Source organism: Nematolebias whitei, chromosome 1, assembly GCF_014905685.2.
Source record: "Nematolebias whitei isolate Nwh7 chromosome 1, NemWhi1, whole genome shotgun sequence".
In the NCBI taxonomy this organism is placed as follows: Eukaryota; Metazoa; Chordata; class Actinopteri; order Cyprinodontiformes; family Rivulidae; genus Nematolebias; species Nematolebias whitei.
Genome location: NC_056498.1, coordinates 81,643,024 through 81,668,172, shown reverse-complemented (window position 1 = coordinate 81,668,172; position 25,149 = coordinate 81,643,024). Strand labels below are relative to the sequence as shown.

The following is a 25,149-nucleotide window of genomic DNA, read 5'->3' as shown; positions in this document are numbered from 1 at the left end:
CTCCAGCAAACTGGTTGGTCCAATTAAGGAGTTTACTGCTTGGTGGGAAACAGTTTACTGGAACTCCTCAGACTGATGAAGCCCTCCGGATAGAGGGTGAAATGTCTCTATAAAAAAAGAAACTGTCCAGATGACCCGACTGAGAAGTATTGGATCTGTTAACTGTTTGTGACAAACAACAAAGTCCATGCTCAATAATCCAGGTATACAATCCAACATTTTTCAGTCAGGTCATATGGACAGTTTCTTTTTTTGTGCTGAAATGATTTGCCTTCGGTCCGGTTTTCAACCAGTTTGACACGACTGTCAACAAGGAAGAGGGCTGGCAATAGAGGAGGGGGCGTACCAAAGAGACCATCTTATCACAAGCAAAACTGGTTTGTTCCACTTTGGAGTAAGCTGTTGGAAGAAGAATCAGTTTTGTTGTGTGTTTCCTTGACTGATGAAGCCTTCCGGATTGAAGGCAAAACGTTTCAGCACAAAAAAAGAAACTGTCCAGATGACCTGACTGAAAAATGTTGTTTGTGTCAAAATTAAACAACTGAATCTCCTCCAGGTGTGGGTATTCTATAGTTGGTGCTTGGGGTAGTTCCACAAGTTTTAGCTAAAGATCTGTAATACTGACATATTTCATGCTAGTCGTCCCCCCCCCCCCCAAAAAAAAATATATTGATTAGCTGTGGAGGTATGTTTTAAGTTCTAAAACTTAATCACAAGTTATATACATCCAAAGATTACTTACTGAGTCAGTTTGACAACAAACAGTATGGCCTCTCTAACTTTATCTCCCAGTTGTTCCACCTGTGCTGTACCTCTGATGATCTAATTCCTAATCTTCTCCATCCTTGTCACTCTTAAGGAGAACCTCAACATCTTCAATCAATAATTTCCTGCAGGATCAATAACGTTCTATTTTATCTTATCTTATCTTAATTTCTGCTACTTCCAGTTCTTTCTCCTGTATTTTTGTCCATGTCTCTGTCTCCATACCATACAACATAGCTGGTCTCACCACTGTCTTGTAAACTTTTCATTTGACCTTTGCTGACAGCATTTTGTCACAAATCACTCCTGAAACATTTCTCCATTCACTCCATCCTACCTGGACTCTCTCTTTCACCTCTTTACCACACTCCTCATTTTCTTGACCCCAAGTTCTTGAAGTCCTGCACCTTTGTGACCTCTGTTCCTGGTAGCCTCACGGTTCCACCTGCCTCCCTCTCATTCACAAACATTTACTGTCTTACTACGGATGACTTTCATTCCTCTCCTTTCAAGTGCATACCTCCACCTCTCCAAGTTTTCTTCCACCTGTTCCCTTTCTCACCACAGATCACGGTGTCATCTGCAAACATCATAGTCCACAGGAATTCCTGCCGATCTCATATGTCAGTCTGTCCATGTTACATTTCTGATGTTTGGTAGTTTGGTAGAAGCCATGTGCAGGCAGGACTTAGAGAACTCAGGATTAAACAAGTATATATATTTAATGAGTGACAAAACAAAAAAACTGACTTGCAGCAAACTTACATAATCCCTGGGAAGACACAAAGGCAGACAGAACAAGAACGCCATTCCGGACAATGTCCAGACAAAGAGGAACACCATACCATACCATATCATTTTATTTGTAAAGCACTTTAAGCAGTGACAGGGCCAACCAAAGTGCTGTACAAACAAACAGGCAAAGCACAGAGCAACATATATCATAACGTAAAATCAAAATATAGAAACAAAATAATAGCAGATAATAACATAATAACTAACACAGTGTGATGCATACAGGTTAAACACAAATCATACAGTGTTGAAAGCCAGGGAATAGTAGTGGGTTTTTAAGCGGGATTTAAACACTGTGAAGGAGGGGGCCTGCCTGACAAGCAGAGGTAACTCATTCCATAGTTTTGGGCCTGCGACAGAGAAGGCCCTGTCACCTCTGCGCTTAAGACACGTTCCTGGAACTGTAAGAAGCAACTGGTCGGCTGACCTCAGAGAAAGCGGTGGGACATGTGGCTGCAGCAGATCAGTGAGATAGGATGGTGCAGAACTGTTCAGTGATTTATAGACATACAGGAGTATTTTGAACTGGATTTGGAGGTGAACCGGTAGCCAGTGCAGGGAGGCCAAAACTGGTATAATGTGCTCTCTTTTGCCTGTACTGGTTAAAAATCGGGCTGCCGCATTTTGGACCAGTTGCAGTGGTGCAATGGAGGTCTGACCGATACCAAACAGAAGCGAGTTGCAGTAATCAAGCTTGGATGTTATGAATGCATGTATTACTGACTCCAGGTTATTTTTGGACAGTATGAGCTTCAGCTTAGACAGCTGCCTCAGCTGGAAAAAACAGCATTTAACAATCATGTTTACATGACTGTTAAGTTTCAAGGAAGGGTCCGTTATCACTCCCAGACTAGTGACTCTTTGTTTCTCTAACAGGGCTAGAGCGAAAAGGTCAAAACAGTGGTTGATGATTGTGTCGTTGGGAGGAAACAACATGACTTCAGACATCTTCTTATTGAGACTTAAGAAATTTAAAACCATCCAGTCTCTGATGCCAGCTAGGCAGTCAAGAAGAGGTTGAATAGAGCATGCACGATTGTGTCTTAGGGGGAAGTAAATTTGACAGTCATCAGCGTAGAAGTGTAAGGGTATGTTGTGTTTCCGGAAAATAGCACCTAGTGGCAGCAGGTATAAAGAAAATAGAAGGGGACCGAGGATGGACCCCTGCAGTACCCCCCATTTAAGCACTGCTGATGCTGAACTAAATCTTTGATGGTGACACAAAAGGATCTGTCAGCGAGGTAGGATCTGAACCACTTGAGGGCTGACCCCGTGACGCCCACCTACTGCTCTAACCTAACAATAAGAATCTCATGGTCGATAGTGTCAAAAGCGGATGTCAGGTCCAACAGGAAAAGCAGCACAGAATCACCTGCATCTGTGGCTAGGAAAATGTTAAAAACCTTCAGAAGGGCAGTTTTGGTGCTGTGGAGAGGTTTAAATCCAGATTGGAATAGCTCTAAGATGGCGTCATCCTTTAGGAAGCATTTCAACTGGGACTCAATTATTTTTTTCTAGTAGTTTAGAAACAAATGGGAGTCTGGAGACAGGCCTGAAGTTGGACACAACTGAGGGGTCAAGGTTAGACTTTTTCAGCAGAGGCTGAACAGCAGCATGTTTAAAGGATTTTGGCACCACCCCTAAGGATAAACTGCTATTCACAATAGCGAGAACAGAAGGGTCCAGAGTAGGAAAAACCTTGTTTAGGAGTCAAGGGGGGACCATATCAAAGGGGGAACCAGATGGTTTCATGCTGCAAGTTACCTGCTCTAAAGAAAACGGAGAGATGGGCTAAAATGGTCAAATACAGCAACACACTGGGATGGGATGGACAGATCATAAGCTGGAGGGGGAAATAAGAGCCCTGGCGGTCACAATTTTTTTCTAAAAAGAAATGTAGAAAGTTCTCGCACAGCTCAGTTGAGGCTTCCAAAGGTGATGGTTCAGTGAGGTGGAGAACTGAGTTTAGGATAGAGAAGAGGACACATGGGTTTCGAGAGTTGGCTATAATTATATCAGAGAAGTATTTAGATTTAGCAGCTTTTACTGCTTTCTGATAATGACGCCAACTCTCTTTTAGTATTTGACAAGAGACCTGCAGATGGTCCTTCTTCCATCCACGCTCAGCCCTCCTGCATTGCTGTCTAACGGCCTTGGTCATGTCATTCAGCCAAGATTCTTATCTGAGTTTTGTTTTTCTGGTTATTTATAGGAGCAACATGATGCAGAGCCTTTAACCAGAGAGATTTAAATTGAGGGGCAGCACGGTGGCGCAACTGGTAGAGCTGCTGCCTCTCAGCGAGCAGGTCCTTGGTTCAAACACTGGTCCAGGGGCCTCTCTGGGTGGAGTTTGCATGTTCTCTCCGTACATGCGTGGGTTTTCTCCGGGTGCTCCGGTTTCCTCCCACAGACCAAAAACACGCATGTTAGGCTGATTGGTAACTCTAAATTGTCCCTAGGTGTGAATGAGAGAGTGAATGGTTGTTTGTCTCGTTTGTCTCTATGTGGCCCTGTGATGGACTTGCGACCTGTCCAGGTTGTACCCCGCCTCTCGCACAGTGATTGCTGGACATGGGCACCAGCGACCCCCGTGACCCAAAATGGAATAAGCGGGTAAAGAAAATGGATGGATGGATGGATGGATGGATGGATTTGAATTGGGAGGATATCTAATCAGTGGTGATGGGAAACACTGGGAGCTGATTGCTCTTTTCATAGTTAAAGACATCTGTGAAGCATGCGGCAGTGAAGCGGTTAATGGCCCGGCTGTGACGTGCAGCAGCGCATGGCTTAGGAGTTAGACTGGGGGAGGTGAACTCAAACAGGACTGGCATGAGGTCTGAAAACACATTATCACAGATTTCAAAACTGCTAATTGTCACACCACGTGTTAAAACAAGGTTCAGAGTGTTCCCGCTCTCCTAGGTGGGACCATTTACTTGCTGTGTTAGATTAAATGAGTTCAATAAATCTAAAAAGTCTTTAACCAAGGGCTTCTCCTGACAACAAACATGAATATTCAAGTCCCCAATGATTAAAATATAATCACATTTTGGTGTGATTTCAGCCAAAAACACAGAAAATTAATTTATGAAATCATTGATCTTGGGGGGCGGTAGACAAGTGTGCACAGAGTCGAAGGCAAATGGCTGAGTTCAAAGATGCTCAGCTCAAAGCTGGCGCAGGAAACCGGGATGGACAGTTGTTTACAGTCAAAACTTGATTTGAAAATTATTAATAATCCACCACTGCGCTTGCCTGATGGCCACGGGTCATTAAAATACAGACAGTCTGGGGGTAATAATTCTGTCAAGGCGCTGGACTCACCGGGAGACATCTAAGATTCCGTGACGCAGAGAAAGTCCAAATCGTGCTCTTGAAAGTAGTTCCTGAGGATAAAAGTTTTGTTGGTAATGGATCTTGCGTTGACCACACACATCCTGATACAGTCCAAAGTGGACCCAGCAGAGGAAGGAGCGCGTGCCAGCAGTTACAGATTTTGAACATCAACACCTCCATGTCAGGTCGTTGGCCATGCCGGTAGACAACTTCTGTTGTTTACATGGTCAGGGCGCACGGGTAGTTGGTCAACAGCAGGGCCCCAGACACACCACGGGTCTGGGAGGCGAGGATCAAATTCAGATCCAGAACATGCCCCAGCATCCTTGGCAGAATAATCCACACGAAGCCTCATTTTCACCAAAACTCCAGCACGCTTTCCCCGACGTCTGTGGCGTCTCCTTCAGGGAGATGGGTCAGGGTCATGAAGCAGGAAGGCAGTTAACTCGAACAGGACCAGAGATAGAGAGTCCCGACCACTGTGGAGAATCTCCTTAGGCAATTCTGCAAAACTACGGAGCTCCAAAAGTGCTTGACTATCATATTGCAGATATGCGTCGACACATTGCATAACACACTGTACAACTAATAAAAACAAAACCAAAGCAGAGAGCGATGTACGGCAAGCCCTACACACCAGCATCATCTTGAAATCTCTTTCAACACAGAGGTGCAGACTTATGTACAAACACTAACAACAGGCAATGACAAACACCTTGGGAAAAGACAATCAGGAGCAGGTGGGCATGGCAGGAACTAGGACAGACCACAAGAGGGAGGCACACTAGGGAACACAAATCCTCACAGTCCATCACCAGAGCAAACAAGAAGGGGCACAAAGCCAATCCTTGAGTAACTAGAAAAGTGCTATACAAATAAAATGTATTGTTATCATTATTATTATTATTATTATTGATGCACTCCCACCTCTGCCTTGAAGCTATCTGTCACTCCTACAACGCATCCCACCACTGTCCTGCTGTCCTCATACATGTCCTGTACCAGTCTAACATACTTCTCTGCCACTCCAGATTTCCTCCCTCGGCACCCTGTCATATGCTTTTTCTAAATCCACAAAGACACAATGGCATTCTTTCTGACCCTCTCTGTACTTCTCCATCAGCATTCTCAAACTAAAACTGGCGTCTGTGGTGCTCTTTCTTTGCATGAAACCATCCTGCTACTCACAATCATCACTGGTCTAATTCTAGCTACCACAACTCCCAGATCTTCATTATGTGGCTCATCAACTTAATTCCCTTGTAGTTGCTACAACTCTGTACATCACCCTTGTTCTTAAAAATGGGCACCCGCATACTTCTTCTCTATTCCTGAGGCATTTTCTCACCCTCAAATATGCCATTGTATATTTGAGTCAAAAACCTCACTGCCATTTCTCCCAGACATTTCCACTGGTATGTCATCAGGTCCTACTGCCTTCCCCTTCTGTATTATTTTCAGAGCTTTCTGAACTTCACCCTCACTACTCTTTCCCACTTCCTGGTCCACAGTTTCTATGACCTCAACTCTTATTTCTCTTTCATTCTCTTCATTCATTAGCTTCTCAAAATACTCATTCCATCGTCCCCATCATGGTCTCCTCACTTGTTAGATCAATACTATGTTGTAAAAATTTAAGTCTTATAACATCTACAGAATGTAACATTTGTGATGCAGTCAAATGGAATTTATTTTCTACTCATTGAGAAAAGGTTTGGGAAAGTTACAATGTGGTGTCATGGTGGTGTAAACTTGGCCTATGCTACATTGTTGTGGCATAACTGTTTTGTTGTTTTCATTGGTGTAATAGTTGTTCTTGTATATGACAGTGCAGCAGCATATCTGTGGCTTTCAGGAGTATCTTCTTGTCACAGTTCTTCCATGAGTCTATGTGTTTGAATGTAAGTCTTCTGTCAACATGGTTTCACTCATCATCTTTTGGGTTGTTGTTTTCCTCTTGATAGTTCTCCGTGTTGCTTTATCCTGTCATTGATCACTCTAGTAATTTGTCTACTGTTCTTCTTATCTTCAAGTATTGTTCAAACCAAACCAACAACAGCAGCTCACACATCACTTCCTTACAGGCTCATGTTTGTGTGATGGATGACAAGTAGAAAATGTTGGTTTTACTGTATAACAGTACACATCATGCGACCACACCCAATCTTTATGTAGACATTGTTTAGCAGCAATCACAGAATATCATGACTGTTCTATTTACAAGGTAAATATACCAAGAACACAAAAGAAAACAACAATGACATGCAGCTCTAATGAGATGGAGGAGAAAGACAAACAATGGCAACACCTATTTTGGATATAACTACAACAAGAATGCCAAATGTTATAGCAGAGGACACAAAGTATTAGCAAAGTGCAGTATAAGGTTGTGATATGTTATTTGGGCCACTGCTTTGAAAGTTTTGTTTTTACACTGTTCTAAATGTAAGTACATGTGATGCTTCAAGGTTGCCACTTTGTACAAAATGTTTTACCATCAATAATAAATTTGTGCCGATCTGAAACTGCTAGACCTCTTATTGTTGATGCTAGGTTATATGATACATAAAAAGATGAAGTGATGTAATTTTCATAAAGCCACATATCTCAAAGCAGCATAGAATTGCAACACAAATGCACAAATGTGAGACATGGTTTCTAGAAGAAGCTATAGTATGGTTTTAGCAGAACTGGACCAGTGTTTGTGTTGTATGTTAACCAACTCAAGTCTTTGCCTTTTGACAAAATTAATTTAAAATAAAAACATGACTGATAAGTGCTTCACAGTTTGTTCAGTTTTATTGCTGGTGCAGTAAATACTTGTGTCTCCAGAGGGACGGAGGGCTGCTGGCAGAACTGAGCTGCTGGTTTTCATCATTTCATCATCATTATTAATTTTTGAACTCATGACTCAGCTTCAAGAGATGAATGAATGAATCTATTAAACAGAGCATGCCTCATCTTTATTCTGCTTCTTCATGTTGTTTGACCACATGATGCTCTTCACGTGGTCACCAAAACTAATCTGATTCTTTCACTGCTTCTTTCTGTTGAAATGCCGCTGCATGTTTTTTTTACCAGCTTTATTTCTAACATTGTTTCATCCAACATGATGGTTGACATTTTCTTCCGTCTCTTTTTCAGTGATATCCCAAGAATCCCCGATACGTCCCACCCTCCATTAGAATCTAGTAAGTTTCTCCCTTCAGATGTTTCTGTAGGTCTGTCTCACTGCAGAGATTATTTTATTTGTTAATCAAAAAAGAACAAACAGCCTTTATTGAATGCACTTGACCTGTTTGCTTAATATAATTTTAAAAGCTTTGAACTATACAGTTGTAGGCAAAGTGTGACTGAAAAATGTATATTTTTTTTAATTTTCTGTAAGATGTCAAACAAACATTTTTCACCCTTTGGGTTATTTTTAGAGTTTGACCTGTGTGTCAACTTTTACAAACTGAAGGAAAAGTATTAAAAAATGTTTGGCTGTGTTTGAATTATGACATTTAATCAAATTTAAGGGAAAATGTGCCTTTTTTATATAATTTGCATTAAATTCAGCGATATGTTTTGAGTTAGTTTCTTCATCAGTAAACAGTATCAGAATTCCTGCAAACTAGGACAGACATTCTGACTCATATGTCATCCTGACAAGTCTAACAGCTTTTTTCCAAAGTTCTCAATAAGCCAAGAAGTTACTGGAACACACTTTAGGATTTGGTCATGGATTAAATTAGATTTTACTAAAACAAGAAGAGACATGGTTACGTGTCTCCTTTGAATAAAAGCAGACACTTCTTGTTTTGAATTTTAAACTTTTCTTTTTTATATATTATAGCAGGTTCCAGTTCTTTTGAGTCCCAGAAGATGGAGAGACCATCCTTAAATGTCCTATCTCCCTCCAGTCCTGGGATGCTCCAAGATGCTTCACAGTTGATGCCAGGCCGACTCTTGGTGAGCTTGTGCTGCCTGATAGGTTTGGACTCCTTCTGGGTTCAATTGTCACCTGAAAACATTGTGCATGTTGTTGTGCTTCTCCCCCAGGTGAAGCTGTGGTACGACAAAGTGGGTCACCAGTTAATCGTTAATGTGCTGCAGGCTGTGGAGCTTCCTCTTAGGCCTGATGGGCGTCCCAGGAGTCCCTATGTCAAAATGTACTTCCTCCCAGATCGCAGGTATGCTGATCAATCACTGTGGGATGGAGATATGTAAAGTCACTGATCTCACAAAATTTTAAATGGATTGTAGTCAGGAGTCAAATGAATCAGTGTCTTATAAAGTTCAAAGAAGGTATGACATATGTCAACTGCCCCCATATTGGAAAAATATTCAAGATAATCATCTTGGTGCATGGTTGTGCCATATTGGTTATGATTTACTTTTTGTCAGCTAAAATTTTTGTAAAGGTTTACTGAAAGCAAAGTCATAAATCCTGTTGTCCAACACAGTGACAAAAGTAAACGAAGGACAAAAACAGTGAAGAAGACCTGCGAGCCGAAGTGGAACCAGGCGTTTGTCTACTCTCACGTTCATCGAAGGGATTTTCGTAATCACATGCTCGAGCTGACGGTGTGGGACCAACCCAGGTCTCCAGAGGAGGACAGCATCTTCATGGGAGAGGTACTACACACAACAGCTTATTTCTGACTGTTGCTGCCAGGCTGGTGTTGAGTGGTCACCTGTGTGTGTTCATGCGTCTAAGAATTACTAAAATGTTAAGGTGCCTGAGCAACAGTCATAAAAAGACTCCCTCACTTCTGAGATCTCATATCAGGACAAGAAGTATTTGTTTTTTTACCTGTTTCTTAAACTATTCAAATATCTGTGTCTTTACAATCTTTATAGCAATAACCTCCACTATACAAAACCACCCATGTCATTAACAACAAAAACAAAGCTTCAGTGGAAAAATTGTGAAATGTTCTCATTATTCAACAGTTTCTCAAACCAATTTCTGTCATGACTAAAGAGAGGAGACATTAATATAAGGAGATGGACGTAGAGCAAAGAGGGAAGTAGCTAAGGCAAAGCAGAGGGCGTACAATGAGTTGTATGGGAGAATGGACACTAAAGAAGGCGAGAAGGACTTGTACCGATTGACAAGACAGAGGAATCAAGCTGGAAAGGATGTGTAGCAGGTTAGGCTTATTAAAGATAGGAATGTAATGCTCTACAAGTGAGGAGAGCATGACGGGAAGATGGAAGGAGTACTTTGAGGAGCTAATGAATGAAGAGATTGAAAGAGAAAGAAGAGTAGAGGTTATAGAAACTGTGGACCAGGAAGTGGGAAATATTAGTGAGGGTGAAGTTCAGAAAGCTCTGAAAAGAATGAAGAATGGGAAGGCAGTAGGACCTGATGACATACGTACTAGTGGAGGTTTTGAAATGTCTTAGAGAGATGGCAATGAGGTTTTTGACTCAAATATTCAATGGTATATATGAGGGTGAGAAAATGCCTCAGGACTGGAGAAGAAGTGTGCTGGTGCCCATTTTTAAGAACAAGGTTGATGTACAGAGTTGTAGCAACTACAGGGGAATTAAGTTGATGAGCCACACAATGAAGAGCTGGGAGAGAGTTGTGGAAGCAAGCCTTAGACGAGAGGTGACTATCTGTGAGCAGCAGTATGGTTTCATGCCAAGAAAGAGCACCACATATGCCATCTTTGCTTTGAGAATGCTGATGGAGAAGTACAGAGAGGGTCAGAAAGAACGCCATTGTGTCTTTGTGGATTTATAAAAAGCATACGACAGGGTGCCGAGGGAAGAGGTGTGGTATTGCATGAGGAAATCGGGAGTGACAGAAAAGTATGTTAGACTAGTACAGGTCATGTATGAGGACAGCAGAACAGTGGTGAGATGTGCTCTAGGAGTGACATATAGCTTCAAGGTGGAGGTGGGATTGCATCAAGGATCGGCTCTGAGCCCCTTCTTGTTTGCTCTAGTGATGGACCGACTAACAGATGAGGTCAGGCAAGAATCCCCATGGACGATGATGTTTGCAGATGACATCGTGATCTGTGGTGAGAACAGGGAACAGTTGGAAGAGAGCTTGGAGAGGTGGAGGTTTGCACTTGAAAGAAGAGGAATGAAAGTCAGTCGTAGTAAGACAGAGTACATGTGTGTGAATGAGAGGGAGGCTGGTGGAACAGTGAGGCTACAAGGAGCAGACGTCACAAAGGTGCAGGACTTCAAGTACTTGGCGTCCACTGTCCAGGAAAATGGGGAATGTGGTAAAGAGGTGAAAAAGAGAGTCCAGGCAGGATGGAGTGAATGGAGAAAAGTTTCAGGAGTGATTTGTGACAAAAAGGTGTCAGCAAAGGTCAAAGGAAAAGTTTACAAGACAGTGCTGAGACCAGCTATATTGTATGGTGTGGAGACAGTGGCATTGACAAAAAGACAGGAGAAAGAACTGGAAGTGGCAGAAATGAAGTTGCTAAGGTTCTCCTTAGGGCTGGATAAGATTAGGAAGGAGATCATCAGAGGTACAGCACAGGTTGAACAACTGGGAGACAAAGTTAGAGAGGCCAGAATGATGGTTTGGACATGTCAAGAGGAGGGACAGTGCTAAGATGGTGTCTTTGGCATGCCCCCTCCTGTGGTGCCAGCTCTCTTCCTCGTCAAAAGTCATGTCAAACTGGTTCAAAACCAAAAAAGTCCATGCTCAATAATCCAGGTATACAATCCAAAAATTTTCAGTCAGGTCATCTGGACAGTTTCTTATTTTTTCTGAAACGTTTCACCTTCCATCCGGAAGGATTCATCAGTAAAGGAAACACACAACACAAAACTGATTCTTCCCCCAAACAGCCAAAGAGGAGATATCTGAATGCAGTGAGAGAGGATATGAAGGTAGTTGGAGTGAGAACAGAGTATACAGAGGAGAGAGTGAGGGGGAGGAGGATGACTTGCTGTGGTGACCCCTGAAGAGGGAAAAACCCAAAGAAGAACAAGAAGACTTTTTTATATTTTTTATACCGCTATACTACAATTTAGGACAGTATCATACTTTTATTATTTCATTTTATGCTTCTGTTTATTAAATGTTTTAATGTTAAATGGTTATTGTTGTGCCAGGGGTCTGAGAGTAATGTATTTTCAATCCTGTGTATGTCCTGTACATATTGCAGTTTTGACACTAAAGTTGATTTTGACTTGACTTAATGAAACCAGGATGATGAGTTACGTTTAATTTACCTCTGGGATTAATAAAATACTTTTGAATTGAATCTCTGGTATGAATCATTGAATTGTGCCCAAACTGACAAGAACCAGATTTTAGGATTCAAACTTGACAGAAGACAACAGGAGTAAGTTAATCTTTTTATTAATAAGCAGAGCAGCTGCTGGTGGAGGTCAAATTCCCAAGGCCAGGCCAATCTGGAGAGACAGAAGAATTAGTGAGCAGGACTTCACTGACAGTGATATGACAGATACTCAGACAGGAACTAAAAGGTAAAGGAGGGGCTCCTCGAGGGAGTTGGAGCAGATGATGTCACCAGTGGTGAAGACAGGTTGGCTGTGAGGCAGAGCAGAGCATTGCATAGTTTTAAGGGAGAACCAGACGGGAGGTCTAGATAAACAGGCAAGGGTCATACACGAGTGATCAAAAGTCCTGGGCCAAATTCAAAATGTGATCCTTGAGGCTTGGTCATGGTAGAGGAAGCAGGGGTCGATACCATAGGCAGAAAGGATCATCCAAAGTAGACAAGGAGCGGGAAAGGCAAGGAATCTGTGAGACAGGCGTAAGATCAAGACCAGGCAGGCTAACAAGGCTGTGGAACGAACGCTGGACTTCTCCTGACTTGAAGGATTTCAGTAATCTGGCACTGAATGAGTGTGGACATGGAGTATAAGTAGGGCTGAGAACAGGTGGACTGCATGAAGACTGATCGTGGTGATTCAGCTGAGTGGGCGTGGTGACAGATGCACAGAGATGTGACATGAGCAGAGAAAACAGAACATGAAAACAGGAGCAATGGCAGGAGGGGCAGAAATGTGACACAAACCCTCTCTAAATATCAAGTAAAATACTTTATTTGCAGCAACTTTTTCTCACCATCTCCTAAGGGTATAAAAATCAAGTAGTTGTTTTTTTCTGTTTAGGATACGAAGTGTGAGTTTGAACACAAGTACTAAAAGACAACATTTTCTCCGAAACAAGAGGAGTTGAAGAACATCCCATAGTAACTCTTCAATTTCTAGTGTCAGTGTGAGCAAGGAAACATTTGTTTCTTGTTATAGGAATTTTTTTTTTTTTTTTTTGCTTTCCTGAATGTTGCCTGTATGATCTGATTCAATCTGTTTTATCTGAGTGTGTTGACTATCACTGTTCAATTAATTAAGAATCCAGTGACACCGGTCAGTACTGGGCCTGAGCTGCTCTGTATGAACCAGAGTAACTTGAGTGAAATTAGTACACTGCAGCCAAGTTTTAATGTTGTTGAACAGATCCTGATCGAGCTGGAGACGGCCTTACTTGACGACAAGCCTCACTGGTATCCTCTTCAGACCCATGATGTCTCATCCATCCCACTTCCTCGACCTTCCCCCTACCTGCCCCGGCGCCACACGGACACAAGTGGCAAGAAGCTGCAGCGTAAGTCTGAGATGGACAAACTTTTTCTTTTAGTGGATTTATGACCTGGCTGTATGTGTTTGTGTGTACACGTGCATGTTATCCCTGTAAGAGACTGCACATTTTCCTTTCATCAAGGAAATTACAAGTCTGTCAACACAAATGTCTGTGTTCAATGTTTCCTTTGTGCATGTGTGTGTAAATACATGTATTTATGTGTATGTGTATTTATGACTGTTTAGGTTCTCAGCGTGTTACAGAGCCTGATTTTGATGAGGGTACAACAGTAGTATCTAAAGGTGGGTGGGGAATATTTCTTCACATAACATTCTGTGCTTCCCAAAGCTTTTACTTTTATTTCTTATCACGTCAGAGATTTTCGTGGTAACTCAGTTTGTCACAGACTTTGTTCTGAAGAATGAAAAAGAAAATCACACACTATAGTTTTAGGTGTCTTTAAAGTTTTTGTTTTGGGTGGGAAATTGCCAACCTGGACAGAGAAAATTTCAATGATCTCCTTTTTTCATTCATTCAACCTTTGTTTATACAGATTAGTCTCAATGAGTCAGGAGGACTCATTTACAAGAGAGACCTGTTTTTAACAAAGAACACAGATGAGGTACAGACAACAATAGACAATCATATACTGTAAAAGCATATACCATGAAAAGTAAATAAAATAAGCAATATAAAAATGAAACAAAAACAAGCTACATTATAAAATGGTGTAAAATAATAAAAACAAGAACATGTCTGTGTTGGTTTTTGCCATGAACTTAACAGTTTGAAATCCCTTAGAGAGGTCAAAGTCGACAACCTCGGATCTTTTTGCAAGGTATTCCAGGTTACAGGGGCGGAGAAGGAGAAGGCCCTTTTGCCATATTCGGTCCGCACTGTGGGAACACTGCATGTAATTATGTCTTGAGAGCACACACTGTAGTTGCACTGACAAAGTGTCATGTAGGAGGAGATGTATGAAGGCAGCAGACCAAGAAGTGATTTAAAGATGAAAATGTACCAGTGGGAGAGTCTGCATGAATTTAATAATGTCCAGTTAACCAGTGAATACAGGGTGCAATGGTGGGTAAAGTAGTTACAGCCAGTTATGAATCTTAACGTACCATGATAGACAAAGTCTAACATCTGCAAGGTACTTGCAGGAGCATTCATGTAAATAATGTCACTGTAGTCAATGGAGGGAAGGAAAGTAACAATTACAAGGCATTTCTTAGCATTCAGATTTAGACAGGATATACACTACCTGGCCCCCAAAAAAGTCACAACCTGGATTTTAAGCAAATGGGTACGAGCCTCCTATTGGATAATTACTGGATGGGCGATTATCTTTATTTAACCCCAACTGCTGCAATGAGTTGCTTCTCATTTCTTAAACAACCATGTCGAAAGACACATCGCGTGGTTGTGGAAAATATGTCAGTCTGTTTGAGAAGGGTCAAATCATTGACATCAAGCAGAGAAAACATCTAAGGAGATTGAAGAAACTACTAAAATTGGGTTAAGAACTGTCCAACGCATTATTAAAAACTGGAAGGATAGTGGGGACCCATCATCTTGGAGGAAGAAATGTGTCTGAAAAAAAATCCTGAATGATCGGCGATCACTTAAACGTTTGGTAAAATCAAATTGAAGAAAACAACAGTAGCACTCATGGCTATGTTTAATAGTGAAAGTAACAGCATTTCCACATGCACAATGCAAAGGGAACTCAAGGGATTGGGACTGAACAGCTGTGCAGCCTTAAGAAAACCACTAATCAATGAGGCTAACCAAAAAAACAAAAAGCTTCATTTTGCTAGGGAGCATAAAGATTGGACTCTGGAGCAATGGAAGAAGGTCATGTGGTCTGATGAGTCCAGATTTACCCTGTTCCAGAGTGATGGGTGCATCAGGGTAAGAAGAGAGGCAGGTGAAGTGATGCACCCATCATGCCTAGTGCCTAGTCATCAATGCAAGATCTTGGTGAAAAATTAATGACACACTGGATAGAAATAGATCTTGTGACATTGCAGAAACTTATTGAAACAATGCCACAGTGAATGCATGGCGTAATCAAAGCTAAAGTTGGTCCAACAAAATAATAGTGTGTGACCTTTTTTTTGTGGTGGTGACTTTATTTTTGGCCAGACAGTGTATTTCTGAAAAAGAAACCCAATTTAGCTTTCAGTTTCTGTATCAAGTGTTCAACATGAGGCTTAAAAGAGTGATGTGAATCAACCAAGATACCCAAGTATTTAATAAGAATTGACAAACTCAATAGGGGCACCATTCATAGATAATATAGAAGGAAGGACTGCTGGTATTGACTTCCTGTTTGAAAAAACTCATCCCTTTGGTTTTATCTGCATTTAACACAAGTTTGAGACGGAACAAATCTGACTGGATGATGTTGAATGCAGACTGTACAAGCTGAAAAACCTTAGTAACTGTTCTAGCTCGATAATAAACTGCTGTGTCGTCGGCATAGAAATGTAAAGATGCATCAGGAATGATCTGACCTACATTACTTATGCAAATTGTGAAGAGGGTGGGTCCTAAGACTGAGCCTTGTGGTACACCATTGTTGACAGTTAAATAGTTGGAAGAAAATCTTTAATCCAGTCACCATGTACACCTTTGAGAAAACAGTCTGAGAAGCCAGAGAAAGTTTATGTACCTTGGCATGGGTCGTCAAGGTAGTTAAAATGCTTCTTGGCAGCAGGATTCCAGGATTGGACAAGTTTCTCCCTGTGATGCTGAATACTGGACATTGTGGAGCTAGCATATTTTTCCATGTCCCACGCTAGATAAGGACACCTGTAGAGTGACAACCGAGCTGGTTGTCCCAAATTTCCAAAAGGTTCTTTTGAGCATATTTTGTGATTGTTGATGGATCACACTGCTAGGCATCCCATATTGAACGTAGAAAGTTAAAATGGTTCAGCAGTCTCATTAGGAGGCTTCCTTGCACCCTCTCTGGAGGTTTTCCCAGCTCTGGGACCATGGGGGATCACTGAGTTCAAAATCAGTACAAAAAACTAAACAAAACATAGACAACCTGCTCATGTTTATTGCACAGCATGCATCTGTAAGTGTGTTCATGTGTGTTATCTTTGTGTCCTGAAGCAGACAGCAGTGGCAGGGAGAGGCAGCGGGAGCCCACATCCACTCTTGAGGTTCCTGAGCCGCAACGGACACCCTCCCATCACATACGCTCCCGCTCCGTGTCCCCGCATCGTGAGGAGCAGGGCCGCATCCGGTCCCGAGCACCTAACGTTCCCACCCAGAGGTCAGAGACAAAGATATAATTATGCATTTGTATCTTTCTGGGTGGAGTTGCATGCACATGTTCTCTCTGTGCATGAGTGGGTTTTCTACGGGTACTCTGGTTTCCTCCCACAGACCAAAAACATGCATGTTAGACTGATTGATAACTCTAAATTGTCCCTAGGTGTGAGTGAGAGAGTGAATGGTTGTTTGTCTCATTTGTCTCTATGTGTCCCTGTAATGGACTGGAGACCTGTCCAGGGTGTCCCCTGCCTCTCGCACAGTGATGGCTGGATATGGACACCAATGAACTGTAAAAAAAGAAGTGGCAAAGAGGATTGATGTAGGATTGATGGATGGATGGATGGATGGAATGGATGGGTGGATGGATGGATGGATGGATGGATGGATGGATGTAAGGATGGATGGATGAAAGTATGGTTGGATGGATGCTAGTTGGTAAAATATCAGCATCAGCAGGTGTTTGGAGACAAGGATCTCTTAGAGAAGGACGTAAGAACCTGCAGCAGAGATGAACCCTGTTTGTTGGACCAGACTGAACCTCTCTGCTAATGAAGGGGCTGTTTGATGCAGAACACACCATGCTGCCAGCTCTGATTGTACAAACTGAGTTAAAGAGGCTGTGGCAGCACCCCTGACCCCCACGCTGACACAAATCTGTCTGTCTATTCAGGAGTTTGGATGATGAGCTTCCCCACACTCGTCGTTCTCGATCTCCAAACCGCCACTGCGATGCTGCCAGAGGCCACCGGCAAGGGGAGGAGTACCTGGATGACAGGTGTGTGTGTGTGTGCTTGGATAAAGTGAAACCAGTGGGTGTTCAGTGGAGGAATGTTGAGTTTCACTCAGTGTCTTTTCTTTTCTTGTGGTTTTCTGTTGCCTTGGATTGCTTTGCAGAACTTTGTGCAGCAGAAGTGTGTGGTGGAAACATTGTGTATTATCCTACTGCTTTTACTGACTTTGCAATTATTTTTTATGGATTTACTTATTTTTCTTTTAGTGGCACAAATATTTTTAGTGTTTATTTTTGCATATTGAATGTGTTTAGGTGCTGCAGCTGAACACTGACCGTGACGTTGAACACTCTACTTTGTTTTTAACATTTTCTGAAAAAGTATTTGTACAAATGATTGCAAACTCCTTCCTATTTGCCCCTTCTCCCTCTGCTCTTCATGGTGTTTTGACTGTTGTTGATTTCTTTGTCATTCATCTCCATGGTAACCACAGTGAGGTCATCATGCTCCACCAATCATTGCGAGGCAAAAGTGATGAGTGCCTACACACCAGGTAAACTGGTCACTCATGACATGTTCTCATTCTGCTAACAGACAAGATTTATTCTCCTGTACTTGTTGTTTTGTCCCATCACATCATCGTTTGCTCTTTGAAAAGAAAAATAAACAAAATTTAGAGAATGATAAAACAGAACCATGCTCTCTAAATGCTGTGAAATTCAATTAGATGTCGTTAGACAACTCATTTATGCAGAAAGATGTTCTAAATACAGTATACTACAGAATAGCAGCAGTCCCCAGGCTGTTCGGTTGCACTGTTGCCTCAGGTCCACTAGAGGACACCTTAAGACCATGGCTAGAATAAGCTTCTACCAAACAATGCAACATGCCTTCTGTTATGTTGTTTATTGGTAATATGCAGGTTAACACAATGTCAACAGTGCAATGAAATGAGAAGAATGTGAGGAACAGATTCAACTCGCTAAAAACAGAAAAACAAAACAAAAACAAAGAAGAAATATTAAAGCATGCAATAAGGGTACAAAATAAAGTACCAAAAAGTGAAAAAGAAATACCTGTATAATATTTACAAGGTCCAAAAGAAATAACGTAAACAACAACATGGTAGAATATAATGGTGCAAGTAGGATGAATTAGTATAAATTAATATTTCACAGGTAGTAATATTAGCTTAAATGTGCATGATATACTGTATACTACACATAACATAAACTGCACAGGCAGTAAGTAACATTGAGATGAATTATGATGGCAAGGTAGTGACATACATGATACAGCCATATAGTGCAGCAGCAAGAAACATGTTAGGTGTCACAGATGTGGCTTGGTGCAATGTTATTGTAAATACTGTAGTTCAGTGTTATTATAAATAGTTCAGTAATCTGACAGCTTCTGGATAATAACTGCATGGCTTAATAACACGTTAAGATAAATCAGACCAGTGGCTGTACGTACACCAGTTCTGTCATTGATAAAAAAACTTTTCACAAACTTGTTTTTTTTTCTGTCTTTAGTTTAATCTAAAATAATGTATTTTTTTTCCAATACAATAGTTGTGTATCACACATACAGTACTCACATGTACACGGGTCTTAGTTTGCTGTTTGAGTACACAGAAAGGTAAGTCACACTCCTCAGACTCTGAGCACTGTTCAACCTGTGTGCACACAGAGGTGTCTGACGCTCGAGTGTACTTTAAAGGAGAACTATAGCAAAAAAACAAACATTAGTAGATTCTATGTTTGTCATTGGGTCTGTTTGGTTTGCTTACCCTGTAAAATCCAGTGATTTGCTCTGTCATGTGTTATAACATGTTGAAAAGTTCTTCTCATTTAAAATACAGGCCGCGTTTTAAAATACAAATGGAATCAAACAAAACAGGAGATTCTGCCTCAGATGACCTAATTGCCCATAAATAAAATCACTGGATAACCTGCCCCTTCTTCTGTTTGGTTGTGTCTGTCTTTATGTTGTCTCTCTTCTTACACTCTTTCCTTTCTTTCTCACTTATGTTTGCTGCATGTGTGCTTAATGTACAAGATGTTTTACAGTTGTGCTCGAAAGTTTGTGAAGCCTTTATAATTTTTTATATTTCTGCATGAATATAAACTAAAACATCAGATTTTTACACAAGTCCTAAAAGTAGATAAAGAGAACCCAGTTAAACAAATGAGACAAAATATTATACTTGGTCATTTATTTATTGAGGAAAATTATCCAATATTACACTGATCTTCACAACACATGTTTATGAAAGTGTATCATGGCAAGAACAGAATAGATTTTTGATGCTCATCAGGCTGGAGTGGTGGACCAACATAGACTACTTCAAGAGCAAGGCCTGGAATAGTCTGCAAGTCACACAGATACTGAAAGCAAAGGTTTACATACTTTTACCACTCACAAATATGTAATATTGGATCATTTCCCTCAATAAATAAATGACCATATATATTTTTTTGTCTCATTTATTTAAATGGGTTATCTTTATCTACTTTTAGGACTTGTGTGAAAATCTGACGATGTTTTGGGTCATATTTATGCACAAATATAGAAAATTATGAACAGTTCACAAGCTTTCAAGCCTCACTGTGCATTTACAGTGAAGAAAATAAGTATTTGAACACACTGCGACTTTGCAAGTTCTTCCACTTCGAAATCATGGAGGGGTCTGAAATTTTCATCTTAGGTGCATGTCCACTGTGAGAAACATAATAATAAAAAAATGTTTCTGTTTGACTCCCACCATCCACTGGAACACAAACTCTCTGTCATCAGAACTTTACAACATCAGGCCGAACACATCCCCACAAAGACAAAAGGGAAGGAAAAGGAACAGAAACACATCCAAGAAGCTCTTCAAACATGTGGATATCCTAACTGGGCTTTTGTCAAGTCAGCGAGGAAATCTACAAAACACACTAATAAACAGAAAAAGGAGAACAGCACATGAAAAAACATTGTCATCCCTTATGTTGCTGGAGTATCAGAGAAATTCAGAAGGATCTTCAACAAACACAAGATCCCAGTACATTTCAAGCAGGACTCTCAGACAGAGGCTGGTCCACCCTGAGGACAAAACACCCATGCACAAACAGAGTGGTGTAGTGTATGCGGTCCAGTGCAGCGAGGACTGTCCAGACCTCTACATTGGAGAAACTAAACAGCCTCTTCACAGACGCATGGCTCAACACAGGAGAGCCAGCTCCTCTGGACAAAATTCAGCTGTTCACCTCCACCTCACAGATAAGGGACACTCTTTTGAGGACCAAAATGTGCACATTTTGGACCGAGAACACAGATGGTTTGAGAGGGGGGTCAAGGAAGCAATTTATGTACAAAGAGAAAAGCCGTCTCTTAACAGAGGAGGAGGCCTCAGATTTCCACATTCAAAAACCTATAATGCAACTTTAAGACTGATTCCCAGTCAGTTTTCACACCTGATGGGAACAGAGGGGCCTCGACTGTGAATTAGAGGAACAAAGGCTTTAAGAAACTCCTACTGTTAAGGTGTTTAGGTGTGAATTGCCAATGTACGTGTGTGTGTCTTAGCTCACTCAGCCTTATAACCTGAATCTCTCACTCTCTGCTCTTTGAATTGAGAAAGCTCCTCGGATGAGGAGCGAAACGTCTTCTGTTACAAATAAAGTCCAGTTGTTTTTGTATTGAACGCTTTTTGAATTCATCATGTCCTGGATGACTGAGAATCTTCACCAGAAGAATAAAAAAAAAAAATCAGGAAATCACATTGTATGATTTTTTAGTAATTTATTTGTGTGTTACTGCTGCATATAAGTATTTAAACACCTGCCAATCAGCAACAATTCTGGCCCTCAAAGACCTGTTAGTCCGCCTCTAAAACGTCCACTTCCACTCCACTTATTATTCTAAATTAGAAGCACCTGTTTGAGATCATTAGCTGCATAAAGACACCTGTCCACCCCACAGTAAGACTCAGACTATTAACATGGCTAAGACCAAAGAGCTGTCCAAAGACACCAGAGACAAAATTGTAGACCTCCACAAGGCTGGAAAGGGCTACAGGGCAATTGCCAAGCAGCTTGGTGAAAAAAAGATCAACTGTTGGAGCAATTATTAGAAAATGGAAGAAGCAAAACATGACTGTCAGTCTCCCTCGGACTGAGGCTCCATGCAAGATCTCACCTCGTGGCGTATCAGTGATCCTAAGAAAGGTGAAGAATCAGCCCAGAACTACATGGGAGGAGCTGGTCAATGACCTGAAGAGAGCTGGCACCACTGTTTCTAAGGTTACTGTGGGTAATACACTAAGACGTATAGAGGGATATGGGGCCGGATATATATTGTTGATTATCAGTTATGAGTTAAGCTCATAAGATATGCATGTATTATGCAAATAACCTCATTGTGTGGGCACCACCTCTCTTGGAGAGGGAAAATCAGTCTCTATTTAACCCCAAATTAATGTAAACTGAAACGTGAGTTCTTTTCTCATGTTTAAAGGGCATCAAATCAGTTAATACACACAGATATGCCAAAATAATCACAAATTCAGTTGATTTTATGTATTTTATTATAAAAATAATAAACTGTGATATATGTGATGAAGATTATGCATAACAAAAGTTAACTGAATAACAAATAGCTTTGCATCAAAGGTCTAATTGATTATTCAAATCAGTGAAACTTAAAAGGCAGATTTTGGACTGGTTACTGTTTTGTGAAGTGGTTAAAAATTGTGTCTAAAGTAAGCGATAGTTTGTCTGATAAGATTATTGTGATGTAGGGTCAGCAGAAAGGCATTAAAAGTCTCTGTCCTACCAGGATGAGATGTCAGAATGGTCCGACAGCTGCTTAAAATGGTACCAGCCCAGATGTTCAAGTTAACTTTTGAGGATGAAGTCTCCTCAAAGTCCACCTTATGTCCATGTTTTGCTTCTTCCATTTTCTAATAATTGCTCCAACAGTTGATCTTTTTTTCACCAAGCTGCTTGCACCATCTTAGAGGGACGAGGGTCCATATGGGAGTCAGCTGGGATTTACCACTCCTCTGCGGTGGGATTCTGGAGCCCTGGGTTCTGGTGACAATTAAATGCTGGGTTCTGTGAACTCCATCTTTTCTTTTGAGACGTCTGCAGAAAGGTTGCTTCTCTCCTCTCTGAGTTCAGTGCAGAAGCAGGTTTTTTCTCTCTCCAGTTCTCTGTGCAGAAGCATGTTTCTCTCTGGAGTTTTCTCTCCAAAACTCCAGTGAAGTCTTCTGAGACAGGCTCGGTGAAGTGTGTGGTGGAAGAAGTTGTAGAAGTAGTGAAACTTAACTGTCTGTGTGTTACAGATCGACTTTGGTCCACCTCAGGAGGGGGTGGTCCTAACTCTTTGTCATTTTTCTTTTATAAAGGCCTATTAAATAACACTAGTCCTTTTTTCTCTCTGCCTTAAAAGTTTGACTTTTAAAAGAGAAAAATAAGACAAATGATTATCTTAAAGAGAGATTACTTAAAACACATTTTCATGAATTCAGGTATGACATATTTTGAAATGACATCTTGGAATTAATAACATGCAATGTTTCACCAAAAGGTGTCCCTGTCCATCTCCTGAAAAGGGAATGCCATTAAACAAAGGGTTGTTATGGTGTTATCTTCATAGGAACGAGTTCTGGGAGAAATAATCCTTTTTGATACAGGCGAAATCTCAACGTAGCGAGTTCGGGTGTTTCAAATCTTCAAGGTCAGTTGAACCAAAACTCTCATTAAACAATTTGCCCGTTTCTTGGTAAATGAGTTCCTATAGACAGGTTTAAAAAAAAATAATAAAAAAAAATTACATTAGTTCAAGTGAGAAGTTTGTGAGCTGAGTTGAACACCTGCTAAACAATGTCTGTTTGTTACCAAGGGAATAGATTAATCTAATTTTAACAGTTTCAAACACAAAAACACATGAATGGTGTTTGTTTGAGATGAGGTGAACTGTTTTTCTGAGATGAGGTGTTCTTTTTCTGAGGTGGTGTTCCCCTACAGATGTCGTAGTTTAAAATCAAGCATGGCACGGAAGGTTCCCCTGCTTAAATCAGCACACGTCCAGGCCCGTCTTAAATTTGCCCATGACCATTTGGATGATCCAGAGGAGTCATGGGAGAAAGTTATGTGGTCTGATGAGACCAAAATAGAACTTTTTGGTCTTAATTCCACTCACCGTGTTTGGAGGACAAAGAATGATGAGTACCATCCCAAAAACACCATCCCTACTGTGAAGCATGGGGGTGGAAGCATCATGCTTTCGGAGGGTTTTTCCGCACATGGGACAGGACGACTGCACTGTATTAAGGAGAGGATGACCGGGGCCATGTATTGTGAGATTTTGGGGAACAACCTCCTTCCCTCAGTTAGAGCATTAAAGATGGGCCGTGGCTGGGTCTTCCAACATGATAATGACCCAAAGCACACAGCCAGGAGAACCAAGGAGTGGCTCCGTAAGAAGCATATCAAGGTTCTGGAGTGGCCTAGCCGGTCTACAGACCTAAACACTATAGAAAATCTTTGGAGGGAACTCAAACTCCGTGTTTCTCAGCGACAGCCCAGAAACCTGGCTGATCTAGAGAAGATCTGTGTGGAGGAATGGGTCAAAATCCTGCTGCAGTGTGTGCAGACCTGCAGAAAAACTACAGGAAACATTTGACCTCTGTAACTGCAAACAAAAGCTACTGTACCAAATATTAACATTGATTTTCACAGGTGTTCAAATGCTTATTTTCAGCAGTAACACAAAAGTAAATTATTTTAAAAAATCATACATTGTGATTTCCGGATTTTTTTTTTAGATTATGTCTCTCACAGTGGACATGCACCTAAGATGAAAATTTCAGACCCCTCCATGATTTCAAAGTGGGAGAACTTGCAAAGTTGCAGGGCGTTCAAATACTTATTTTCCTCACTGTAGGTACACTCTGCTTCTAAAGATGCTGCTTTTGGTAAATAATATTCACAAAGAAACTAACAAGCAAGTGTTTGGGTATAACTTTAGTATGCTTTGAATTAACAAAATGGTAAAATGTGGATGTATATTTTTTTTCATATTTCAGCATTTTATCAACAATGATGCCCTTAATGTTGCATCATGAACTGAGGTTCTTTAGGTAATTTGTAGTACAACAAATGAAATTCAATCTGGAATTTGACTGTGCTACAGTGCCTTGCGAAAGTATTCGGCCCCCTTGAACTTTTCAACTTTTTGCCACATTTCAGACTTCAAACATAAAGATATAAAATTTAAATTTTTGTGAAGAATCAACAACAAGTGGGACACAATCGTGAAGTGGAATGAAATTTATTGGATGTGTCACTTTTTTTAACAAATAAAAAAACTGAAAAGTGGGGCGTGCAATATTATTGGGTCCCTTTACTTTCAGTGCAGCAAACTCACTCCAGAAGTTCAGTGAGGATCTATGAATGATCCAGTGTTGTCCCAAATGACTGATGATGATAAATAGAATCCACCTGTGTGTAATCAAGTCTCTGCATAAATGCACCTGCTCTGTGATAGTCTCAGGGTTCTTTTCAAAGCGCAGAGCATCATGAAGACCAAGGAACAAACCAGGCAGGTCCGAGATACTGTTGTGGAGAAATTTAAAGCTGGATTTGGATACAAAAAGATTTCCCA

At 41.0% G+C, this 25,149-nt stretch overlaps 1 protein-coding gene across 1 annotated transcript in view; it reads left to right on the top strand.

Annotated features, from left to right (window-relative positions):
* Nucleotides 1-25,149, top strand: part of LOC119413702 (regulating synaptic membrane exocytosis protein 1) — a 217,355-nt gene that overhangs the window by 144,752 nt on the left and 47,454 nt on the right. The window contains exons 11-19 of the mRNA XM_037680758.1: nt 8,044-8,090; nt 8,738-8,853; nt 8,944-9,074; nt 9,348-9,519; nt 13,348-13,495; nt 13,717-13,773; nt 16,598-16,760; nt 17,433-17,537; nt 17,987-18,046. Coding sequence (XP_037536686.1) covers nt 8,044-8,090; nt 8,738-8,853; nt 8,944-9,074; nt 9,348-9,519; nt 13,348-13,495; nt 13,717-13,773; nt 16,598-16,760; nt 17,433-17,537; nt 17,987-18,046 — 999 coding nt within the window. The remainder of the gene's footprint in view (nt 1-8,043; nt 8,091-8,737; nt 8,854-8,943; nt 9,075-9,347; nt 9,520-13,347; nt 13,496-13,716; nt 13,774-16,597; nt 16,761-17,432; nt 17,538-17,986; nt 18,047-25,149) is intronic.